The 24,013-nt window shown below is 34.7% G+C and overlaps 1 protein-coding gene across 1 annotated transcript in view; it reads left to right on the top strand.

Annotated features, from left to right (window-relative positions):
- Window positions 1-24,013, top strand: part of KIF6 (kinesin family member 6) — a 154,672-nt gene that overhangs the window by 67,406 nt on the left and 63,253 nt on the right. The window contains exon 13 of the mRNA XM_061989631.1: window positions 848-1,060. Within this exon, the coding sequence (XP_061845615.1) occupies window positions 848-1,060 (213 nt within the window). The remainder of the gene's footprint in view (window positions 1-847; window positions 1,061-24,013) is intronic.

The raw sequence follows: 24,013 nt of genomic DNA, 5'->3' as shown, positions 1-24,013 counted from the left end.
ACTGTTGCAGACCACAGCATCACTGTCTCCCTAACTTGATGACTACTTGGTGGGTAAAACTTGCCAGAGAACTGGAATAAAAAAATATTTGGTTTTATTCTGTTTATATGTTAACAGAGACTCTTTCACAGTTATTAGTGAAAATCAAACCCAGTTACATTCTTTGTGCTCAACAATTTCAGATCAATTTTATGCATCAACTGAGAACATTATTTTTAACACAGGTGTGACATGCTATTGATCTGAATTTGAGGTGACAGGAAAGCTTCTCTATTTCTACTCTGTCATAAATGAGATGTTCATTGTCTAAGGTACATTTTCAAATACATTTCATTGTAACACTGACTCATCTTTCTTTTTTAAAAAATTCCATTTTAAAACAAATTTTAAAATCGCAATTCCAGAAACATTTCTTCCTGAAATAAGTTATTTCATACTATGAGACTGAGAAGGAAAAAAACCCAAAACTTCTCTATCAAATGCACTTGTGTTTCATGGATATATACATCCTTTTTATTGTGAAAGCTTACACATGTGATGCCACACTGGCAATAAAAATACTGGAGTTTTCATTCCTGTTTGTCTGTAAATGCTTTCATCAGGTGTTAATTGAACGGTTCGTTAATTGTGGTCAATGTGTGAATTCATTACTCTTTAGTAGAAATGAATCTGCTGTTTGGAAGAACTAAGGCATATGAATATAATTACAAGGAATGTGCCCAACTCCAAATTCATGTTCATCCATGATACGAATTGATCTACATGGAAAAATAAGACTTAGGAATAAGCAAAGAAGATTGTTGCTTAAAAAAGAGGTTCTTAATGATTTCCTTAATGTATCTTGCAGATATTCTGGTAAATATGCTAAAAAAGGAAAAAAAGAAAGCACAAGATGCTCTTTTGCAGCTTAATGCTGCCTCTGCTGGTTCTACATACTTGAAGCAGTGTCTTTCTATAGACTCTGAAGAAAGACAGGGCCCATCTAGCCAGTTTAGTCCAAAAGAAGCAAAAGATTTCACATCTTCAGTTCAAAGACTACCTTTTCTTTCCAGACAAACAGGTTAGTGTAACTAATGAAGTTATTAGATTAATTAAGGTATTGGATTATCACAATGTGATTTACACCACAATTTTAATGTTTACCAAAACTTAAAAGTTTTATTTTCAATAGCAACCATATTGTGCTAATTCTGTATCACCAAGTGCAGGCATTTAAATTTGTGTTCCTCTCAAAGTGCTGATGGCTTTTACAAACTGATGTGAATACTACAAAGCTGGAGTATAAATCCAATTGTAGTCCCTTGAATCTTTGAGTAAATTCTTATAAAACTATTTTTTTAATCAAAATTAATTATAAAATAGTAGGGAATAATATTTTTCCCTTCAAGATTTGAGAATATGCCAAATAACTCAATTATTGTGCATGTAAATAGCTTTAGTGAAATGATTCATTTCTGGAGCAAGGCCTTAATAAGTCTGAACAAACTAATAATTCTTATGCTGATATGTTTAAAAATGTATATATATTAATTATTTTTCAACTGGTTTAATAATTCACATAGTTTATAAACAAATTAAAGCTGAATTCATAAATAATGCATTCATTTAGGATGGCTAATGCACTCAACTCAGTTTTATCATGTGCCGTGCCTTTGTCAGCAGGTGAGTACTATTTATTCATAAATAACTGATAAAAAGATTTTATTTCTTACATTAAAGCCAGCATGGATTGTTGTTCATACTTTATTCTAATTGAATTATTTTGTAAAATTTAATAGCTGAGCATATCAAATACTGTTCATTAAAAAAAGAATTATTTAGGACAGATGGTTGGCACAGGGAATATGCTACAATGATGAGGTATTGTCGTAGAGTAATCAATAAGCAAAAGTAAGTGTGATCTATTCCCATCCTATTCATATAATGAGTTGTAAATGGACATTATCTGGGATGAGAAGGTAGTTTGTTTTGAGATGAGACTTTTCATATATGATTGGATTGCACATTATACGATTTTCTCATACTAACAGTTTGTGGTTGGGTTCTGATATTCTATGTCATTCACTGTGGACATTAAAACGACATTAAAATGATAAAGGCCTTCATTAACCAAGATGCTAAATGTGAACAAGAAAATCCTCCCTTGGGATCACTTTTATTTATTTTTAAATTTTTTAGTCATATTGCTTGAAGGCTACAGATAAATAAAAAGGGGATTTGGGGCTATTTTAGATAGCCTTATATATCTGTGTTCTTTTAGAATGACCTGACATCCAGGCTCTTTTGTGCTTTCCTGTCTCTGAAAATGACAAGTGTTTTCTACCTAATACCTAAATAATCACTTTATTTTTCTCTTTTTTTTTTTTTTTAAATTTCTTAAAGTTCTGGAAGAAACAAGCTTCAGTATTTATCTTCATATTGTAGCTTACGTTTGTAGTAACAAAGGGAGAGACCAACCTCCACCTCACTACAACCTCCTTTCATGTAGTTGTACCTGAAAAGGTGACCACGTCTCCTCTCAGCCTTCTTCTTGAAACTAAACACTTCCAGCTCCCTCAGCTGCTCCTTGTAAGACTTGTGCTCCAGACCCTTCACCAGCTTTGTTGCCCGTGTCTGGACACACTCCATCACCTCAGTGTGTTTCTTGGAGTGAAAAAAATCCCTTTCCTGATCCTGCTGATGCCCCTATTTCTAATACAAGCCAGGATGCCATTGGCCTTTTTGGCCACCTGGGCCTTTAAAAAAAAAATTAAAGATTACTGAAAGAGAATATATTAAAACTACTTCTTTATGTTACATAAGTTTGTATCATGGATTTTTGAAGTGGATACTTCACAAGAATTCCCTTTTTAATTCTGTTCTTTCAATTCTACAATCAGCTTGCTTTAATGTGATATAAATGTGATATTAAATGGTACTTCTAGTGTCTCTAATCATGTCTCTGTGTTTTCCATTTTCCTATCTCATTTCCTTATCCTTAAAACAATTAACACTAGGAAATCAGTAAAATGTGTAGGGAAACAATACTTAGTTGAGTGAAACTATTGTGTGAAAATCTACCTAATAATTTGTTTCTTAAAAGAAAAAATATTTAATTTAGAACCTTTAATCTATGTTGCAGTTGATATCTTCTCTAGCTTTGTTTGGCCTGAAACAGATCTTTACCATTTCGAGATAAAAAATAGAATAATTTCAATATGTTACTTTCATGCAAGATTTTCTGCTGCTTTTGTGTTATAAAAATCTTCAGACTTAGTTCATCAGAAAAAATAATTTATGCTGCTAAACTTATGAAAAGTAGATGAATAATGAGAATACAGACAGTTTTGCACAGTTTGTTTCTCTGCATGATAAAATGTGTATCATATCATAAAAATGCTATCTCTCTATGGTGATACTTATATTCAACATTTTTTTCCTATGCAGTCTAAGGCTGTTTCTAAAATGAAAGACAGAGGTAATCATGTTTCTAGTCTATCTTGTACAGCCACTAATTTAAGCAAGAGAAATTTAAGCAGCCATACTGTTTCACTGTTGAGCTTGAGGTAATAGCTTATTCTTCTTGTGTTAAGAATAATTTTTGTCTTGAGCTTATCACAGTAAAACTTCTGGACCAAATTTGTCCCATAGCAGGCTCACTTGGAAGGTAAATAAGTAACTTCTGCCACTACATTTGTCTATGTAAATATGCCTATGACTTTAAGTCCATCCCACATTGAATGTGTATGCTCTTTCAGAAGAAACTGAGTGAATATAATACATATTCAAAGCCCTGATATAATATTTACATATCTATACATTCTATCTTTTCTCTACCTTCTTCATACTTGAAACTCTAAATAGCAGCTTTTAATGGTAAAGACTATACAAATACAAAGCCTAACATCCCAATTTTGATTTCCAAGTAGACCTTTAGACACCATTGTATCATAGTTTCCAACTACTAACAAATACTAAGTTGTAAAGAGCTGATTTAATGTTAAATTGTGGGGGTTTTTTTATGAGAAGGTACATGTTTAACTGCTTGTTTAAGTATCAGGGCTCATATTCAAATTAATGTTGCTAGTAAAGAGTTTTTGAAAATTAATAATTGAAGAAAATAAGTGAAATTGGATATGTGGATTTTTGCTGTGTTTTGTGTTGTGCTTTTTTTAGTGTATATTACAGTCTGTATTAGGATGTTCTCCTAATACAGAGGAACACACAAGTGCAGCATCCTAGGGTTTGCTGGTGACTTGGCATTAAATTCTTCAGCTAAAAATTATACCAATTTACATGCTGACATATTTGTTTTTCTTGGATCTCAAAGACTTCTTTTAGGAGGGAGTGGTAGTTAGGCTGCCTGGAAGCAGTGAAAGGCTGCCTGCTGCTGATGTTTTGGCAAGCCACCTCATTTCTCCCATCACTGAGAACCTTTTATTGATTGCATAAGACAGTTAGCTTTGAGTGAACAGAATAGAACTTTTTGTCTTAGTCCAAGTGTTATATCATGAAAGGGGAGAACTTGCTTTTAAATACTTATCTTAACCACAGAATGCTCTAAATTATAAATCCATAACTACATAAGAGTAAGCAAAACACTCTAATGTATCCAGTAGCTGCTGTTATTGCATCATAATCTTTCATAAATCCAAAATTGACATAACTCTCTGACTATGAATTTAATTTTTGTTTCAAATGAACATTCCAGCAAGTGTAAGGATAGGTTATTGGCATAATCACAGAATCTCAAGGGCTGGAAGGGACCTAAAAAGGTCATCTACTCCAACCACCCCGTCAGAGCAGGTCCACCTAGAGTAGGTCGCACAGGAACTCATCCAGGTGGGTTTTGAATGTCCCCAGAGAAGAAGACTCCACAACCCATCTGGGCAGCCCATTCCAGTGTTTGCTCACTCTCATTGTGAAGAAATTCTTCCTTGTATTTCTTTGGAACCCCTTGTGTTACAGTTTATACCCATTGGCCCTTGTCCTATCATTGGCCATTATTGAGAAGAGCCTGGCTCCATCCTCCTCACAGCTGCCCTTTGTGTGTTTGCAAATATTGATGAGGTCACCCTTCAGTCTCCTCCAAGCTAAAGAGCCCCAGCTCCTTCAGTCTTTCATCATAAGGGAGATGTTCCACTCCTCTCATCATCTTTGTGGCCCTGCACTGAACTCTCTCCAGCAGCTCCCTGTCCCTCTTGAACTGTGGGACCCAGAACTGGACACAATATTCCAGATGTGGTCTCACAATGCCAGAGTAGAGGGGGAGGAGAACCTCTCTCGACCTACTGCCCACAGCCCTTTTAATACACCCCAGGATGCCATTGGCCTTCTTGGCCACAAGGACACATTGCTGGCTCATGGTCATCCTGCAGCCCACCAGAATCCCCAGGTTGCTTTCCCCTACACTGCTCTCTAAGAGTTCATTCCCCAACCTGTACTGGTACGTGGGGTTATTCTTTCGCAGAGGGAAGGCTCTACACTTGCCCTTCTTGAATTTCATTATATTTTTCCCCGCCCAACCCTCCAGCCTGTCCTGAGCTTTACAAATTCTTCAGTGAATTTCATTTTAGTATAATAATTTATTTTAAAATAAAATCTTTTCTGCAACTTTAGTTTTGTTCATAATTTATATCTTGTAGAGATATTGTATGTGAATTCCATGTTCAAATGTAGAACTATATAAAATCTTTCTCAATTGGTGACAACTATTGCAAATTAGTAGTTTTAGGATAAATCAAAGTATGAATGAGCCTGTCAAAACTAGAAAAGAAATCTAACTTAATCATAGATGTTACTGGAATGATAAACATTTTGTTACATTTTACTTGTATTATGTTAAATAACTTTTTTCTGTACAGATAAGTCTTGTTTTGAAATAGGTCTCAGACTACTGCTTGCTTCTACCATAATTATGTCAATTTAAGTGACGTATGATACCACTTTTCCTCCTGCTGGATTTGTTTTTATCCTGAAATATAAACAATTTGGTTACCAGAAAACAGTGTGAATGTTGCAATATTCAAAGAACACAATAAATCTTAGTAAGGACTTCTAATAGAGCCCAATAGGCTGATGGGCTCAAGAGGGATTATTTTGCTCTCACAAAAGATTTTATTAGGATTAGGTTTTGACCATTTTTAGCCATTTTCTTTACCTTTCATTAAGAAGTTGTAAGGATTTTTGAGAGTTTGATGAAGAACTTACCAGCTATGTATGTCATTCAGGGTTTAAGATCACTTTTTTGCTAGATATGCAGGCATGTACTAAAAAAAAGAACTGTCAAGCTGACTTTAAAATGAAAGGTGGGAGGTGGTTTCTGTAAACAGATGATGATTATGAAGAGCGGGAAAATGGTGATGATAACACACCAACTGCTCAGTTCTGAAAGCTAAATATTTTCATCTTGTTTTAAGACTTCTCAAAATATTTATCTTGGCTATTTTATATATTTATGTAATAATTTGGGGAAAAGCTTCCTTCCATTGTTGGAAAACCCACAGAAAGCTCCATAATGGAAAGAACTGACTGAATTTTTCCATCAGAATCTCTTCTATGTCCTTCAGTTCACAAAAAGACAGATCTCAATCATCCAGAAAAATGAAGTGCTTAACAAACCTATATGTTCTTGGAGTCTGTTCTGCATCTAGTAGTGCTTTGGGCTATCTGGGGAAAGTATCTTGGCACTACGCTCATGATAGATCTTTTGTCAACCAATAGATGTACCTAGTGTATTGCTACTTGATCAACAAAAGATCTCACTGGTGCATTTAGGGCATTGTTCAGATTTAGTGTTGATCTTTCTCATTAACCAGAAAAGAAAGTATGAGCTACATTTTCTGTTACAGGTCCAGGAAAAAAGTATATATCCCATTTGCTCTCCAGCTGAACTTCTACCAGCTTTTAGTAAGATGTAGTGAATATTTGATTGCTACTGTTAAACTTTTGTAACTAATATTTAAAATAAGATGTGTTGTTTTGCTAATTTCTTAAGCATTAAATATTTTCTACAACACAGAGTGATTATTTGCTGTGATAAATTTATCAATATTGCAAGTCTAAGGATAAAACAGGAGTTATTAGACTTCACTGCTTCTGATTCAGGTGGTTTTAAAAGCTTTCAACATAAATTAAGCCCATTTTAACAGTCAGCATATGCTTTTGAATATTTTTATAGGGCTTTGCTTCTGATAAATTTAACGAAGTGATTTTCTGATGTTTCAAGTCACTAAATAAAACATGTATTGCTAAGGCTCCAATATATTTCATAAACATAAACACATGTCTATCTTCAGGCATATGTTTTGTAGCATGTAGTTTTTTTAATTTGTATGTGCTTTTATATGTTTTGGTATCTCTGATTGTCTTAAAGATCACGGTTTCATCTCGTGAAATGAATAAAAAGTAAAGATTAAAATTCAAAGTAGTTTCTACAACAAAATTATACTCTGATTGTAATAAATACCAAGAAGACTCTGAATTTTTAGGAGACTTGGCTGATTCTGAGGGGTTTTTGTTTGTTTGTTTGTTTTGAGAATTTTTAAAAAAAATCTCATTTTTTAAATATACTGCTTGCAAGAGCATTATTTGGTCAGAATTCAGAGACATTTCAGTGTGAATTTTACTTGAGTGAGGACTTTGAGCTGAACTCACTGAGGTTAATGAACAGTAAAAAATAAATGCATTAAGAAGTTTGAGGCTCTGTAGAAACATCTATCTAAGCAACAGCAGATGACTATTGCTAATTATGAAGTCATATAAATACATGTTGTAAGTTTTAAAGTTAATTGCACTTGCAACTAGTATTCCATGACAAAGCCCTGTGTGTTAGGATTTTTGTCATCTTAACTATTTATAAATATGAACATGAAGTTATATTTAGGAGATGAAATCCAGATTTGGGCTTTTGGAGGTAGATCTCCATTTGCAACATCAAAGACAGATTTCTTAAGTTGTAAGTATTTCATGAGAGTAGATTGTTACAATACTTAATTTTTTCAGACACGATGAAACTTACCTTATATATTGAAAATTCTGTTATGTAATGCCACTTACTTCTTATGTGACCATCAACAACTTTTTCTTTCTCCAGTTTCATTTAGTTTTATAAAAGATTTCTGGTTTTACTAAGATGCCTGTCGTGTCTGTCTTTCCACTTCCCAGCTAGGAATCTCTTCTGATGTGGAACGTATGTTTGGAAGCTTGTTAAAGATCCTTTTGGCAGCTTTTACTGCCTTCTTCTTGAGTCTGTTTAGATGGGGAAACTTTCCAGTAAGCTTGTGCTAGTTTACTGTTCTCTTATCCAGATTAGTCTGCTGAAATGTAAGCTAGTGTTCCCTGGAAGTTCTCTACTGTTTCAAATGTTTTTGGCTTCCTCATTCATTACCATATTTTGGCTGTCTAAAAACACTATTGGATCCTTCAGACAAATTCTTTAAACATGTTTTTGGTTTTTGTAATTGAAGCTCTTCAACTCGATATTTTAGAGGTAAAATGTGCTTCAGAAATTTTCTATGTACATGAAGGGTGATTGAATTCTTTTCTATATGGACTGTAAGGTTTGGCAAATGCATCTGTGAAACTTCTTCCATATTGTTATGAACATCAGTCCCAAGAGACTACAGAACCAGTACATGCACATTATATATGTAAATGTGTAATACAAAAGACTAGAAATGCTTCTAATTGACTGAATCTTTAGATATTTCTGTGCAGATACTGCTAATTCTGCTAAATAATAGAACAATTTGAGCTCTGTTTTGCTTTTGTTTGTTTATTTAATCTAAAAAGGGCCTTTTCACATCCTAGTTCTAACAGAAATAGATATTGTCTTGGGAGTCTAGTCTCAACATATTTGAATATAAAACCTAAACAAGAAATAATTGGAAATATCCTACAAACCCCTTATTTCCCTCAATATTTACAATACATTTAGGAGGTCAAGATAATTTTCATATTTTAGTCCAGTTTCATACTTCTGTCATTGTGCAGTTTTTCCATTAAAGTTGATGGAGCTATGACTTTTCGCCTCATCAAGAATGGGCTCCCAAGTTTTAGATGGCTTTGCTGAAAAAAAATTAAACATTGTACAATTCACTTATCTCCGATGCATCATCTTTTTGTTTCTTACAATTTTAAATCTGGAACATCTATTTAGTGACTGTGCCTTTTTTTAGTTTATTTTCAGCTACTGTTGTCAGTTCAGAAATATATTTTTGAAAGAGTAACTATTTCAGTAGGAAGTTATGTAATTTTTAGGCTTCTTTGATAAAATTTGAATCATTGCTAGCCTTCAGATGAGCTCTATAATGACTATGAGATAGTATTTGGTGTTTTTTTATATGTTATATAGTAAGTTTTAAAGGTTTTACTTCTAGGTCAGAAAAAAGCTCTTACTGATTTTCATTACAGGACTGGTCTTACAAATCTACTATTCAAATGCTCTGCTGTAACCATCTACTGAGCTATGATGAAAATAATCTTTAATCTTTTTATTACTAGAGGCAGATAGGAGCTGGTCTAAGACTTCTGTAAGTTAAGGGAAAATTGAAAGTTGGACTTATTACATAATAGTTATACAAAGAGCTGAAGTGGTTCTAAACTTGTATGCAATCAAAGATACTTGAGATGTAAGTTATTATGGCCACTTCTCTGTAGCAAAAGTGGTGTGGTTCAAAATCACTGTCTTTCAAATAATGAAGCCAACATGCATCTAACCTTTTATAATACAGATATAGGACATCTTCAATTGTTAACTTTTCTTGAAACTGTCTGTGTATCTGTTTTCCCTGGGATTCAAAGTAAATTTGTTTTCCAGTCCTTATTTACAATGTGTTTGCTTCCAGAAGACAGGCAGTAAGAAAACATGCCCTAAGATGTTGTTATTAGCTTTTTTTTTAATACTGATTGATGTGTTTTATCACATGGTCTGAAAAATTGCACATCTATTGCTGGGAGAACTCGTTGGAGCCATTTACAATTAAATTGCATTAGGAGCTTGTGTAACTTTTTAATACTTTTTTTGTTTTTTTCTTTAAAATTTCTAAACCTTCCCTAGTAGTAAACACAGCAGAGAAAAATCTATGTTGTGCCATTTGTTGGGTATTTTTCATATGATGTCCTTATCAATTCTGACTGTGAAGCTGCTGAAATTCCTCATTTTTCCTGTGAGGGTTGTATTCCTGAAAGAAATAAATAAATAAATAGAAAGATAGATACATACATTCATACATACATAGAACATTTTCACTCAGAAGGTTGTTAGTCATAGGAACGAGCTGCCCACGGAGGTGGTGGAGTAATATCCCTGGAGATAATCAAAAGACACATAGAGGAGGTGCTGAGGTACACGATTTAGTTAACTGATGTGCCTGACAGTGTGAAGTGACTGTTTGGACTCAAAGGTCTTTTCCAATCGTAATAATTCTATTATTGTAATGAGAAGTACTTTGACATTTACAACTAAATCTTTTACATGCACTTTTTCTGGGCACTGTTTCTCCTCTGTTAAGGCCTGATAATCAAAATGTCCACATGGCTTAAAGAGGACAGCACAAGGTATCCTATCTCCCACACTTGTGGGAGGTCTAGAGTTTGGCGACATAGCCTTTAAAGCTGAGAAGGTTAATCAGAAAAAGTATAAGCACTTAGTGAATAGATCTGCGGCAGTCACACGATTTGCTGTATCATTGAGTGTTCAAGCAGGATTTATTGTCAGGGCTTCTACAAACCACTAAGGTTGTTTTAGTCTCTGAGCAATTACATGTAAGCACGTTATTATTTCCCTATGATGTCAGCTGAACCTAATCACATATTGAACATTCATGTACTAATTCAATACTTAGTGAGTTAGAAATTTTGTACATTTATCCTTACTGTTTTAAGAGGCAAAATTAAGTCAAAAGGATTTCTTTTCTATGCCTAACTTCCCTCATGAATCATTGCAGGTTGCTCTCGTGTTACCCTTAGGTATGTCTTTGACTGAATTGAAGTTTAAATAAAGCTGAAAATAAAACTTAAGCTCTTTTTCAAAGTAAAAAAGCCCTGATGTGAGTTTCTGAACTTTCTGAATATCTATAGAATGGGTTTCAGTTAGGACTATGTATTGAAATGTGACCTGTTTGATTTTTATTTAGAATTTTGATATATGCTTCTTTGACAATGAGATTTAAGTGAAGGCTAGTGTATCCATTTCAATTAAAATATTATGCAGCATTATGGGAACAATGGAGAAAGCTACTCAGAGCTTACAATACCACTCTTGAAGAGTAAGTTTGCCTTTAGTTTGCAATACAACTTGATGGGCTTTTAGACTCCAATCTTCTTTGAGTACATACTATAAATAAGCATGTTTTAATCTGTGACTGACAAGCACTGAATGGAGCTTTTTTTTCAAGTAAAGGATTCTGCTACATTCTTCAATGTGTTTGTTGCTCTAGGTTTGATTCCTGCAATGTAGTGTCTGCAAAGAACCAACTTTAAATGGTTTTGAATCTGAAACTGGTATAAAAAGTAGCTGCTTGTGGTCTCTGTGTATATGTGATGGCACAGTTCTACAGTATTCCTCCTTTGAATTTCTGAAATTAAACCCTTGGCCTAGAAATATCAGTAATTTGTGACCTGCCTCTTTAAAAAACACTGATAGAAGATGCATATGTTAAAAACTGGAAGATCTGTGGTCAGGCTATTGTTTCAGAAGTGTCTGTTGGCCTCCTCATGTGGTGCCCCAGTTCTCTCCACACTGTTCCAAGTCTACTTTTCTCCAGGTTTTAGAAGGAAGGAAGCAATAGATTGAAGAGTGCCAACTATGAGAGGAGATACATGTGTCTATAAGTGAACTTATTGCCTTTAGTTTTTAATATTCAATGATTCAATTTACATTTAGGTGAAAAAAGCTTTAGTAAATTGGGTCTTGTCTTGCTTGGTCTTTTGAGTAAATTAACTTTAGTGCTGGGTTTTAAATTTCTCTGGTAATTTCTAAAGCGGAAAAGCAGTACTCAAAAAAAAAAAAAAGTGAAAAAGACAGAGTTTTTATTTTCTCACTCACTCTGTTTCTAGACTTTTATTTATTCAAATGTCAGGAATCTGTTTGAGCTGTTTGGAGGAATACATTAAAGGACCACGTGCTGGTTACAAATAGCAAATGTGTTTCTGAATACTGTTTTTTGTCTTTCTTGTGAAAATATTGTGGCTGCCAGGAAAGTGCAGTAGGAATAGACAGTGACTGCAATTGATATTTCAATAGGTTTAGTGCCTCACGCTTGACTATATAAACTGTGTGAAGATAAAATTTATGTGGAAGAGGTAAAAAAGGAAGGTCAGGGAGGACTGAGTTATTTTTGATGAATAGGGTGGAAAAGAGCAAAGAGATTTGTGGCTTAGGGTTCATTCCTAGTGAAACTGAGAATGAAATGAGGAATGAGAGAGACTGTAGGTAGGAGGGAAGCAAGATCTGAGTTACTAGGGAAGGAAAAGTGAACCTGAGAGACTTACCGAATGGAAAATTGCTAGACATTAATGTGTGTTTTGAAATTACACATACAATGAAACAAACATAGTAGTTAGGAAGTGACTGCTCATCTGCCTTAACATAGCTGTTACTCCAAAAAAGAAAAGAAGGCTCAAAGACAGAGGCCTGAGATGGAGCATGTTTTAGATTTATAGGAGCTTCATGAAATGAGGGGGGATGTAGGAAGAAGGTTTACAATGTTAAACTGCCGCATATCTAATTGTGATCCTTTAGGCAATTTTTTTGGTCTTTAGGGTAAACAGGTTGGTCTGGAGTCAAAGCAACCAGATTTATACCAGATGACTTTTTTCTTTATAGATACTTTTAATCTATAGTATTAGAAAACCACATTTTAGAAAAATCATGTTACAGTCAAAGACCTAACTTTGTCATAAAAGAGATTGTGCAGAGTGAAGGACCTGTTAACAAAGTCCAATAAAATATAATTTAAGTGTTGACAGCCTGTTCAGTTCATCTGATAAGTATCATGTATTTGATACTTTTTTCTTACAGCAGCAGAGGTGTTTGTTATAGATGCTTTCTCATAAAATTTTTCTTTTTCGACCTGAAACTGAATGAGACATAAAATAGTGTCAATGCCAAATGTAACCATGACTATGTTATGCCATATTCCAGTCAATAGTAAGTTGCTCTTCACAGTGTGTTCACATTCTTGGCGGTGCAGACAGAAGAGAAGAAAAACAGCAAAATACCAAAAATTCAATAATGTCAGATAATGGAGGAAGTAGTTGGTGTGTTTGTTGTCTGGAACCTGTTTGATACTGTTTTTCCTGACAAATGTAAAAATGATTTTATTATTACTGGGTTGCAATACTTTGAGCAGTCAAATATATAACACTGGCATATAGTTTCGGGGGCTAAATTGAGTTTTTGTGTGGCTGAATGGAATGCCCATCTTGGTTGGATTGAAAAATGTCATAAGGCTTTTTTTACCCAAACGTTTCTGCCAAGTGTGTACAGGAAGTGGCTTTGGCAGTTCTATCCAAACAAGTAACTTCATTTCCTGGAATCGGCTTTTTTTGCAAAATGTGGAGTTTAGGAAAGAAAGTGTAAAGAGGGATGTTAAAGGATAAAGGAAAGGTCACCTCTAAAAGCCTCAGAAAAGAAGTTTGCCCAAATTATCAAACTTTGTTTTTTCTAGATATAGTCACAACAGTGTCATATCATTTTTTTTTTCCAAAATGATACTTTATACAATAAAAACATTACAAATCTAATAAGCACAACTATATATAATTACTGAAACTGTTATCTTTATTAGGATAAATTTCACAGTGGTCCATTCCGTGTCTGGAAAAAAGGAGACAGCATTTAGTGTTTATTGGCAAGGGAGCCATAAATTAGTTTAGGTGCACGGATACGTGTTGCATGACCACATACCACACAGGTTATAGAGGCCTGTTAGCAAGCTGAGGTTTAGTAAAACTCCTATTTATAGCTGTAAAAAAATATCAGTTTAGGAAGTTTATGACATCTTTTGCTAGAAATATGAAAAATTTGTCAGGCTCATCAAGGTGCTATTTTTCATACTATTGCAAATTCTTCTATTTCTAGTCTAACTTTCTGTGTTTGAATCACACTTTAATTTTTCCCTTCTATCTTTTATTTCTACTTTCTAAAGGTTACTATCCTGCATATTTCAATAACAGTGCTTGCAACCTTCCCCACAGTGCTGGCAGACTTCATCTTCCTATGCTCTTAATCTTAGGGTCAAATTATAGATCTTTTCCAGTCACTTGAAAAGCAAGAATTCAAAAGCCGTTTTGTATCAAATGGTCTTTTAAAGGTTTATTACAAATGTGATGTTATTTCAAAATTGCTAATAGTGAAAACAGTACATTGAAAAGTATAGTAGCAATGACTCATACTGTGATGCATCAGAGGAGAATCTCAAAAAAAATAGAAAAATACTATAAAATTCACATATAATGGGGAAATCAGAATATATCTTTCAATAAAAGCTTTAGTTGGGTACTAATAAAAAGACAATACATGAAACAACTTAGTATTAACTGATGATTTATGTAAAAAAAGTTTCAAGTCAGTAAAGCTCTTTGAGTGGATGAAAAGACAAGAAAATATGCTTTGGAAACAGTTAAGTGCAATAATTAAAGCACAGGTAAAGATATGCAAACAGTTTTTATACCTTTCCTAAACATCAAAGACTCTGCTTGTTATGTCATAAATGGCAGCTGCTGTAAATTTTTTGTGTGTGTGGAAGCTTACCTTACCCTTTTTATTTTTGATACTTCTTTTGATATTTTATTCTTTGTGTAATTGTCTGGGGTTTTATTTTGTAATGCTCACTTTTTCATTATTTATGCAGAGAAATTTTAGACAGTTGTCTAGCTTGCAGCCATGCACAGACTATTTGTACCAGTCTTGTTATTCCTAAAGAAATTAAACTTCTTAGTTAGAATATATCCTGAATAACTTATGAGCTTCTGTTAACATTTTTCTTTGTATGTTTCTGATTTTTCACTGAATAATTGTAATAAAGTGTGTTGTCTGACTGATGTTGTACGCTTGGCTTGGAATCTCATTTTTGTTGCCATCTTTTTCCTTCACGTTCACTATTGCTTGCATGCTTCTACTGCTGTGTAGATTTAAATTTTAAACTTAAAAAATCATCTTTCCATTGCATTATAGAGGCAATACATTGCATTTAATAAGATTCCAGACTGAGATGCAGGGCATCTGTTTTTTATTTCAGTCTTTATTATTTACTAAGTTTGTGAGCTTATACAAGTGATCTCATCTCTCTGAGTCAGTTTCCTCAACTGTACAATTAATTAGAGTGGCTTATCATTCTTGATCAATTTGAGATTTTATGTTCAAAGGCCATCTGTAAGTGCAAAATCTTGTGTTTCTAACATTGAGGAGCAGATGAAATGATTATGAAAGTAAGACAATAAATTAGGAGGAGAAACAACTAAAAACCTTGGAGGTCTTGACTCTTCATTTTCAGTCAGCTTGAAACTGCCACAAATTAATCATATAGTTCAGTTGGTTACAAATTTTGGTAAAAAGGAATTGAAAGAGTTAGCCTTTCACAGTGGGAATTGCGACAATATGAAATGGAATTTTACTCAGACACTTTACATGACATGATTTGATTTTATTTTTTTAAGCAAAGTTTCTTAATATAGCTACTGAGAATGTTGAATTTTCACTAGAAAACCTTTGTTTTATGATGAGTCAGAGAGACAACAGGGGAGTCTTGCCTCTTTGAGCACTCAGTTTTTCCGTTAGTTTCACTCGGACAAGAATGTCATCAATTTTGATTGAACAAATAGTTTCTCTAATCACAGAAACAAAAGACAGTAATTAAAATGAAGAAGAACCCACATTACTTGACCCTTTGTTTAAATCTCAATTTTAATACAATAGACATGTATTAGATGTCATAAGAATAATTAGTTTTCCTTTTCTGTTTTTATGTATTGTAGAGACTATAGGTAGAAAAACAAAAGCTGATAATAAATTAGTAGGAGAGTCTCTGTAGAGAACATTTTTAAGTGATGTAATATGTGTTGCATATTATTGTGCAGATGTGTGTAGGTTTTATAAAAGAAAAAATCATTAGTATTTTAAATAACGTAGGTTGTCTTTAAATATTAAAGGGTTTTTTTTCACTCAGTCATTGTCAGGAAGGAGAAAAAATTTTCATTACTATGCTGATCCATATGGGCACGTGTTATCTGTGTCTCTGATTTCTGTAAATACACCTGGGAGAAAAAAATACCAGTACATGTTTATTTGTAGGATCAGGAATTTAGCTTCTAAAGTAATTTACTTTCCATTATCAGCATTGAGAAGGAAAAAAAAAAAAAGTGTAATTATGTACTGTAGATGGCTTTCTAATAGTAAATGATCTGTAACCACAATAATCTTTTTTATATTTGTGGCATTTAGAAAATATATATTTCTATAAATAATCATCCTCCAAAGGGGAAAAAAAAAAAAAAGTCAAGAAATTGCTAAAGATGCACTGATAGGTTTCTGGAAGACAAGCATTCTGTGAATTATTACAAGCAAATAGATGTTGCCATATCCTGGGCTTTATTTTACCACAATGCAGTATCAAATTGCTCTCTGACTTCTATTTAACAAGGAACGGTTGCATCACATGAAGAAATGGAATTATTATTTTACTGAATGTGGATATTTATTGTTATGGCAGCAGGACTTGCAGTTAATAGGATAGACTACACTAACCCATAACTACAAGGTCGAAGGCACTTCCTGTCTCTAGGGACAATTTAAGATGGAAAACAATTCAGTTAATTTTAACATAGTGAGGTTTCAGGGATTAAATTTGAAGTTAATATGTACACTTTTGTTTAAAAATGATACTTGTTAACAACCATGACATGGTTATTTCTAATGTTTTCTCTGAGGACAGAAAATAATGTGAATAGCACAGATCTTTGGGTCAACTTAGCAGCAATTTTCGGGTCTTAGCTGTCTCTACCGATTCATTCTCCCTTTGATAGGTTAAAGAAATTCATTCTCTGCAATGGGCCTGCTCTCAAATAAGGTATCTTAATCATTTCAGTGGCTCAATATCTATGATGGGATTTCAACTGCAGAGTATGAGAGACAAGGAATTAATTGTCCAGTAATTTTATGGCTCTTTGACTCTAAGTTCAAAATATAAATGTTTCAAATCATTATCAGTTCTTTATTAAAATGCATTAAGATATATTTAACAAAAAAGCTTCACTTCAACTTCTTGCAGCAGCAATATTATTAAGCACTGTTCATGGTCAGTGGTGCTGCTTCCAGCATCTTGTGGAACAGACGTATGTAGCCTGAGGTTGTCAAGTATGGAATTCATTTTTAATTAATATGTTCCTCTTTTATTCCCCTTTTTGGTTTTTGTCGATTCTGGAACACTAGTGTACTAGCTCAGGAAGTGTGGATTGGACGAGTGGACAGTGAGGTAGATCAAGAGCTGGCTGAATGACAGAGCCCAGAGGGTGGTGATCAATGGCACAGAGTCAAGTTCGAAGCCCATGGCCAGTGGAGTTCCACAGGGATCGGTTCTGGGGCCAGTCTTGTTCAACATCTTCATCAATGACCTGGATGAGGGAACAGAATATACCCTCAGCAGGTTCGCTGATGACACCAAACTAGGAGGACTGGCTGGTTCACCAGAATTCTGTGCTGCCATTCAGCGGGATCTCGACTGGCTTGAGAGTTGGGCAGAGAGGAACCTCATGAGGTTCAACAAGGACAAGTGCAGAGTCCTGTACCTGGGAAGGAACAACCCCAGGCTGGGGGCAGCCTGCTGGAGAGCAGCTTTGCAGAGAGGGACCTGGGAGTTCTGGTGGACAGCAAACTAAACGTGACCCAACCATGTTCCTTTGTGGCTAAGGCTAATGGTATCATGGGGTGCATTAGGAAAAGTGTGTCCAGCAGGTCAAGGGAGATTCTCATCCCCCTCTACTCTGCCCTGATAAGGCCTCATCTGGAGTGCTGTTTCCAGTTCTGAGCTCCCCAGCTCAAGAGAGGCAGGGAATTGCTGGAGAGAGTATGGCAGAGGAAAGGTCAGAGACTGGTACATTTCTCATTTGAGGAAAGGCTGTAAGACCTGGGGCTGTCTTTTTTTTCTGTAGTGCCTAGTGACAGGACAACAGTAATCAGCACAAGCTGGAACACAAGAGGTTCCACCTGAACGTGAGGAGAAACTTCCTTCCTATGAGGATGAGGGAGCTCTGGCACAGGTTGCTCAGAGAGGGTGTGGAGTCTCCTTCCTTGGAGGTTTTCAAAACTCTCCTGTGTAACCTTATCTAGGTGGACCTGCTTTATCAGGGGGGTTGGACTAGATGATCTCTAAACGTCCTTTCCAACCCCTACAATTCTATGATTCTGTGATACTGTAGTTAGACATAAAAGATGTTCTTTCTTCATCATCCTAGAGTGAATGCATCATGCCCCAAAAAATTATGTGCAAAAAGGAGAAGTTACAGGTGAATCCCTGGAGTGAAGGGAAGAGGATTTGAGATCTGGCTGCAAAGGTAGTAAAGAATGATCCATTATTAACTACATGAAGATGACATGACTAGCTATGCGGAGCTCTCATGTTCAGTCTTACTAATTCAAAATGTAGACATATCTATATATTTGAGTGGATATTTTCGCAATAATATCGGAAATTAAATATTGTATTTCGGGTGAAGTTTTTTGTTTGATTAGTTGGTTTCATGCACATTATTTTCTTTTTTATTTTTTTTGTAGTGATGCACTTAAAAATCTATAGCAGTGAAATCTGGGGATATGACAAACAGAAATTACACAAATGCTGAATTAAAACTAAGTTTCCAGGCTCATCGAGTGGTAATACTAGTTGTAACATTCCCGTTTTAAATTACATCTTCTGTTTAAAATCTACAGTTTTCAGTATGTAGAATCCTGTTGGTTGGTATTTTCCCAATGCTTCTTGTTCTTCTGTGAGGAGTGCCTGTGCCAACAGGAATAAATAAGGATAGATCCTGAAATTTTAAAACTATGTCTGTAATATTAATGAAATTTCAGAAGCATTTATTTATTTCCTTCAAGCAATCTAGAGACACCACAGAAACATAATTGTTACCATACATTACTTTCAGTCTTGATATAAGCAATGAGATTTTTGATTGTATCATTTTGTGCTTCCACAGTTGTTGTACATAGGAAGCTCCAGATTTGCCACAGGCAGTTTTATAGAGGCCTTTAGCTGATACATAGGACTGAGTGGTGCAATACCTCTTTTATTGATCCTGATAACACTTTAGCCAAACTTTTTTTCATCCTCCTTCACTCATATATGTGCAAACATTAATGAGGTTGTTGATTAAGTTTTTCTAATTAACTCAGTTTTTGAACCATCCTGAGACAGGAAGTTACACATTTTGTGTATTCGGTCCATTATATATCAGCACCAAGAAAAAGAGTGTATCAATATAGTTAAGCTTCTGCACTTATGTGGCTTTACAGTCACAATTTTTAATCTGTTGTTGTGAAATTGTCAGAATGAAAGTACTGTCATACTGAAATAACAAAAAGACATCTCAGTGGATACAATCAGATGATAGGAACTCTGTTGTTACATTAGGAAATTAGAAGCATATAACAGATATTTCATAACAATAATAAATGTCATGTTAACCACCTCGCAAAGACTTAACTTTCACAATGTTTGTTGTCAGTTTTATTTTTGTTGATGAAAGCAGTATTTCCATTCAGTATACATGACTGTTTCTATAGGTTGATATGTTAGAAACGTCTGCTTGCTTTTTTATTAAAAAAGCAACTTCTCAGAGTTGTCTGTAAGTAGTATGTAAAAAAAAGAAAGGGCACAGATCTGTCTTAGTACTTCATGAGCCTGGACTGTAATAGAGTAGCAAAGCATACAGATGGAGTTTCTGTCTCTACCATATGGTCCCACTTACATCTAACATGTAGCTCCTTCTCACCAGTTTTTCTTGAGGTTATAGATACATCTCTTCCAATTGAGATTACTGTCTCTGACTGGTCATAGTTGCCAGACTTCTTGTTTCTCTTCCATCCACCTATCTAGGATTTACTAGATTAGCAGAGACTTGTTATTTAAAATTAGATAATACTCAGATGAACAGTTATGTAAGCCAGTATGGCAGAGGAGTGGAGATGAATGGCATACCAGTTTTATCAGAACTTTTTCTTCTGTGAAATCACAAAAGCAAAAGTCTTCATCAAGCACAAAACATAAGTGTAGTATATGTTAATCATAGAATCATAGAATGGTAGGGTTAGAAGGAACCTTTAGAGATCATCTAGTCCAACCCCCCTGAAGAAGCAGATTCACCTAGATCAGGTCACATAGGAACATATCCAGGAGGGTCTTGAAGACCTCCAGGGAAGGAGACTCTACAACTCCTCTGGGCAGCCTGTGCCAGGGCTCCCTCACCCTCACAGTGAAATAGTTTTTTCTTATATTTAAGTGGAACTTTTTGTGTTCCAGCTTCATCCCCTTGTCCTGTTGCTAGCTACTATAGAAAAAAGGGATGTCCCAACCTCCTGACATCCACCATTTAGGTATTTGTAAATGTAAATAAGATCCCCTCTCAATCTTCTCTTTTCTAGACTAAACAGACCCAGTTCGCACAGCCTTTCCTCATATGAAAGATGTTCCAGTCCCCTGATCATCTTGGTAGCCCTATGCTGTACTCTCTCCAGAAGTTCTTTGTCCATTTTGAGCTGAGGAGCCCAGAACTGGACACAGTAGTCCAGATGAGGCCTCACCAGGGCAGACTAGAGGGGAAGAAGAACCTCCCTTGACCTGTTGGCCACACTCTTCTTGATGCATCCCAGGATGCCATTGGGTTGGACTTCCAATGTAGCCAAGATATTTTTCTGCATTAAAAAGTTATGGCAAATAGTACAGGTGGTTGAGGTGGCTTTTTTGGTGGTACTGACCTCCAAAAGGATCATTCTGCAAGAAGGAATATCTGATTTTCTGGATTACAGAAGGCAAAGTGAGATTAAATCAAATAGCAATAACTGCAAAGTCATGATTTTTACGATCTAATGAAAACGCTGTTTCTAATTAGCTCAATTAAGAAGTCACAAGTAATATCTCATTTAGAATCTCATGTTTGCATCTAAGCACCTCAGATTAAACACAGAGATCAAATTGAGTCAATATCTGAAAAGAAAATTTAAAAAAATGAGTCTCAATTTAGAACAAGAAGTTAAACCTTTACATCGTTAATGAAAGTTGCAGGGAAATGTAATTATGAATTATGAAACTAGTTGGAGTAAATATCATGCAGAGAGAAATTACATACACTGCCAAGTACTTGGACCTGCTGAAATGCACTCTATATTTTACAATATGCACAATGTGCACGATTCCATAAAGAATTTAACAACTTAGAGTCAGCATTTAAAAACATGCAGACACTTTAACAAAACTACACAAGCGTTCCTTAAACTTCTGCTGCTTTATGTGCACAGGACTCCTATTTTGGTATGCTGAACTTCTGGAACTTATTATATACCTAGAAGTCCTCAGTTCAGAAAAGACTAATTAAAAGTCCTGAAGACTCAATTTTGTGTGTATATCTGGAGTACAGTTAATATACAGTGACTGCTTTGACCATTAACAGTGACAGGAATGACATGAGAAAAGGGGGATTCTGTCCGTAATGTAGTAGTTACAGGACTTGTTTAGGAATGGAGAAAATATTTCTTCACTAGCTGAGTACTTGAAATTTAGTGTGGTCATTGCTGAGGAATAACATACTTAATTACTTTTAAAAATCTGGACATTAGTACACAAACATGTTCATTCTCAGAGGCAAAATACAATAACGCTTCAATAGAGCAGGAATCAAAGTTCAATCTTTTACTAAGAAGTTTCACTCATTTCTTAATTGCTAATTTTCAGCTGCCAAAAACAAGAATCAATGAGATTGGTAAAGCTCATTCATATTGGATGTAAAAAGATAGCAATTTTTTTAATTGGGTAATCTGGATTATTGAGAGGTGAAGAGAGATACACTGCTGTAAAGTATCTCATGGTGTCTTCTCTCAACTCTCTTCTTCAGAATACCCCATTCTTTTGATACTGGAGTTCCTACTGAATGAAAAAAACAGCAAAATTCTCATGAAGTATCTCCTGTAGTTTATAGCCTGAAATATTAAGATATTCCCTAAATGGTAATAATTGATGGGATACGCACTTCAGACATTTATTTTTGTCTACCTAAGATGTAGTGCCTGACTACCTCAGAAAAACTCAGTATCTTAATAAAGAATAACACTAAAATATAATATGACATTAAAAGTACAGTAAGTTTCCAGAACCAGATTGATGCTTATAACAAGTCATTTTTCCTCTGCTAAACTGCTCTGAAAATGAAATATGCCTCTTTTGTGGTTTATGGTGTTATTGGCAAGATTGTCGCTGGAGATGATTTTGCAGACACCAAAAGTACATGCGGATCTCTACAGATGTCCCTAACAGAAAAAACTTCACTTGCATTGGATCCAAGCTGTCATGCCTCACTTGATGTAGGTTATCATTTGATAGAGTTCTTGAAATATTCTTATCCCACCATTCAGACTAGTTTTTCTAAAATTGAGAAAGATATACAGAAAAGGAGAATTTAAATACTGTGTCTGTCACTCAAACCAGCATAGAACATACGAGACATTTTTTGTCGACAGTATTCTATATTTTTTTAAACATGTTGATCTAGTTGAAAAAGACAGACAAGTTTTTGGAAAATAAAAGCATTTTTTCAGGTCTAAAAAAGAAGTGGGAAATGTTGCTGATGCAACATGAAAAATAAATGAAGGATGTCAAAACATACATTTAATTTGTCGTTACTCAATCTTAACTGAAATCTTCACCTTAAGCACAGTAGTCTAATTTAAAGTTGATAGGTTACTCAAGTGACTCATGTATTGCACTTTTCTTATATTTAGTAAAAATTTTGCAACTGCATCAACTTTTGAGGGGAACAGATTTAGACTCTTACAAAGAGAGAGAAATGATTGGTCTGTTTCTAATATCCAATGTTTAATGTAAACTTCACAATGCAGTATAAGATATATGAGAAGCTGTCTGAAATGGGCAGAAGTAAATCTTATTTATTTAGAAATGGCAATGTTATTGGGTGGGTCTCCTAAAGTTCTTGTGGGTTTGACTTCATATTTTCCTTAGTAGCCACCTCCTGAGCTTCTGCCAAGCCTACCATGCTTCATTTCAGGCTCTCTATTTGTACCCACTAATTAAGGACTTGCAATGTGTGTATGCAATATACAAATATAATGTCATAGACAGCTTTAAAGAAGTAAATGGTTGCTAATAGTAGCTGAAAATATTTTTTTTTCTCTTTTGAGACATAGAAGATGTCATACATGAAATGTAAAATATTTCTGCAATAATATTGGTGTCAGAATGTAAGAAAAACTTGGTTGTGTTAATACACTACTTCATTCCTCACTGCTGATATCCACAAACATTTTCTTTATGCTAAGTAGACTCTAACTGCATCTTTTGCTCCCAATTTGGATTTGATAACTGCTGCCTATTGACTCATTCAAGAAAATAAAAAAGCATAAGTAGGTAACACAAAAGTAGACACATTGTAGATCATTAATGCTAGTGCAGATATTCTACACCATCTTGAAGCCATGCTATGTAATCTTAGAAATTTTTAGAACATATAGCTTACAGGATCAGACCAAAATGGTCCTGGTAGCTGAATTTAACATGTCCCAGGAGGATATGTCCTCTATCAGGTGAAGGTGATGAACGTATTTTAAGTTGCTATTTCTTTTATGTTCCAGTTTTCTTTTATCCTGTAATTCTTATTAGCATTGTGTTTCACAATGTTGACAATAGGTAGACAAACTAGTATATTAATTTTGCAGAAGAAGAAAATGAGAGAAAGAAATTTCAATAGTTTCAGTCTTTTCACATTGTTCAAGCTAGTATCAGACTTGTCAGGAAGTAGCCTAAAATTG

Source organism: Colius striatus, chromosome 2 (assembly GCF_028858725.1).
Source record: "Colius striatus isolate bColStr4 chromosome 2, bColStr4.1.hap1, whole genome shotgun sequence".
NCBI classification, from domain to species: Eukaryota; Metazoa; Chordata; class Aves; order Coliiformes; family Coliidae; genus Colius; species Colius striatus.
This window is presented reverse-complemented; position numbering and strand designations above follow the sequence as displayed.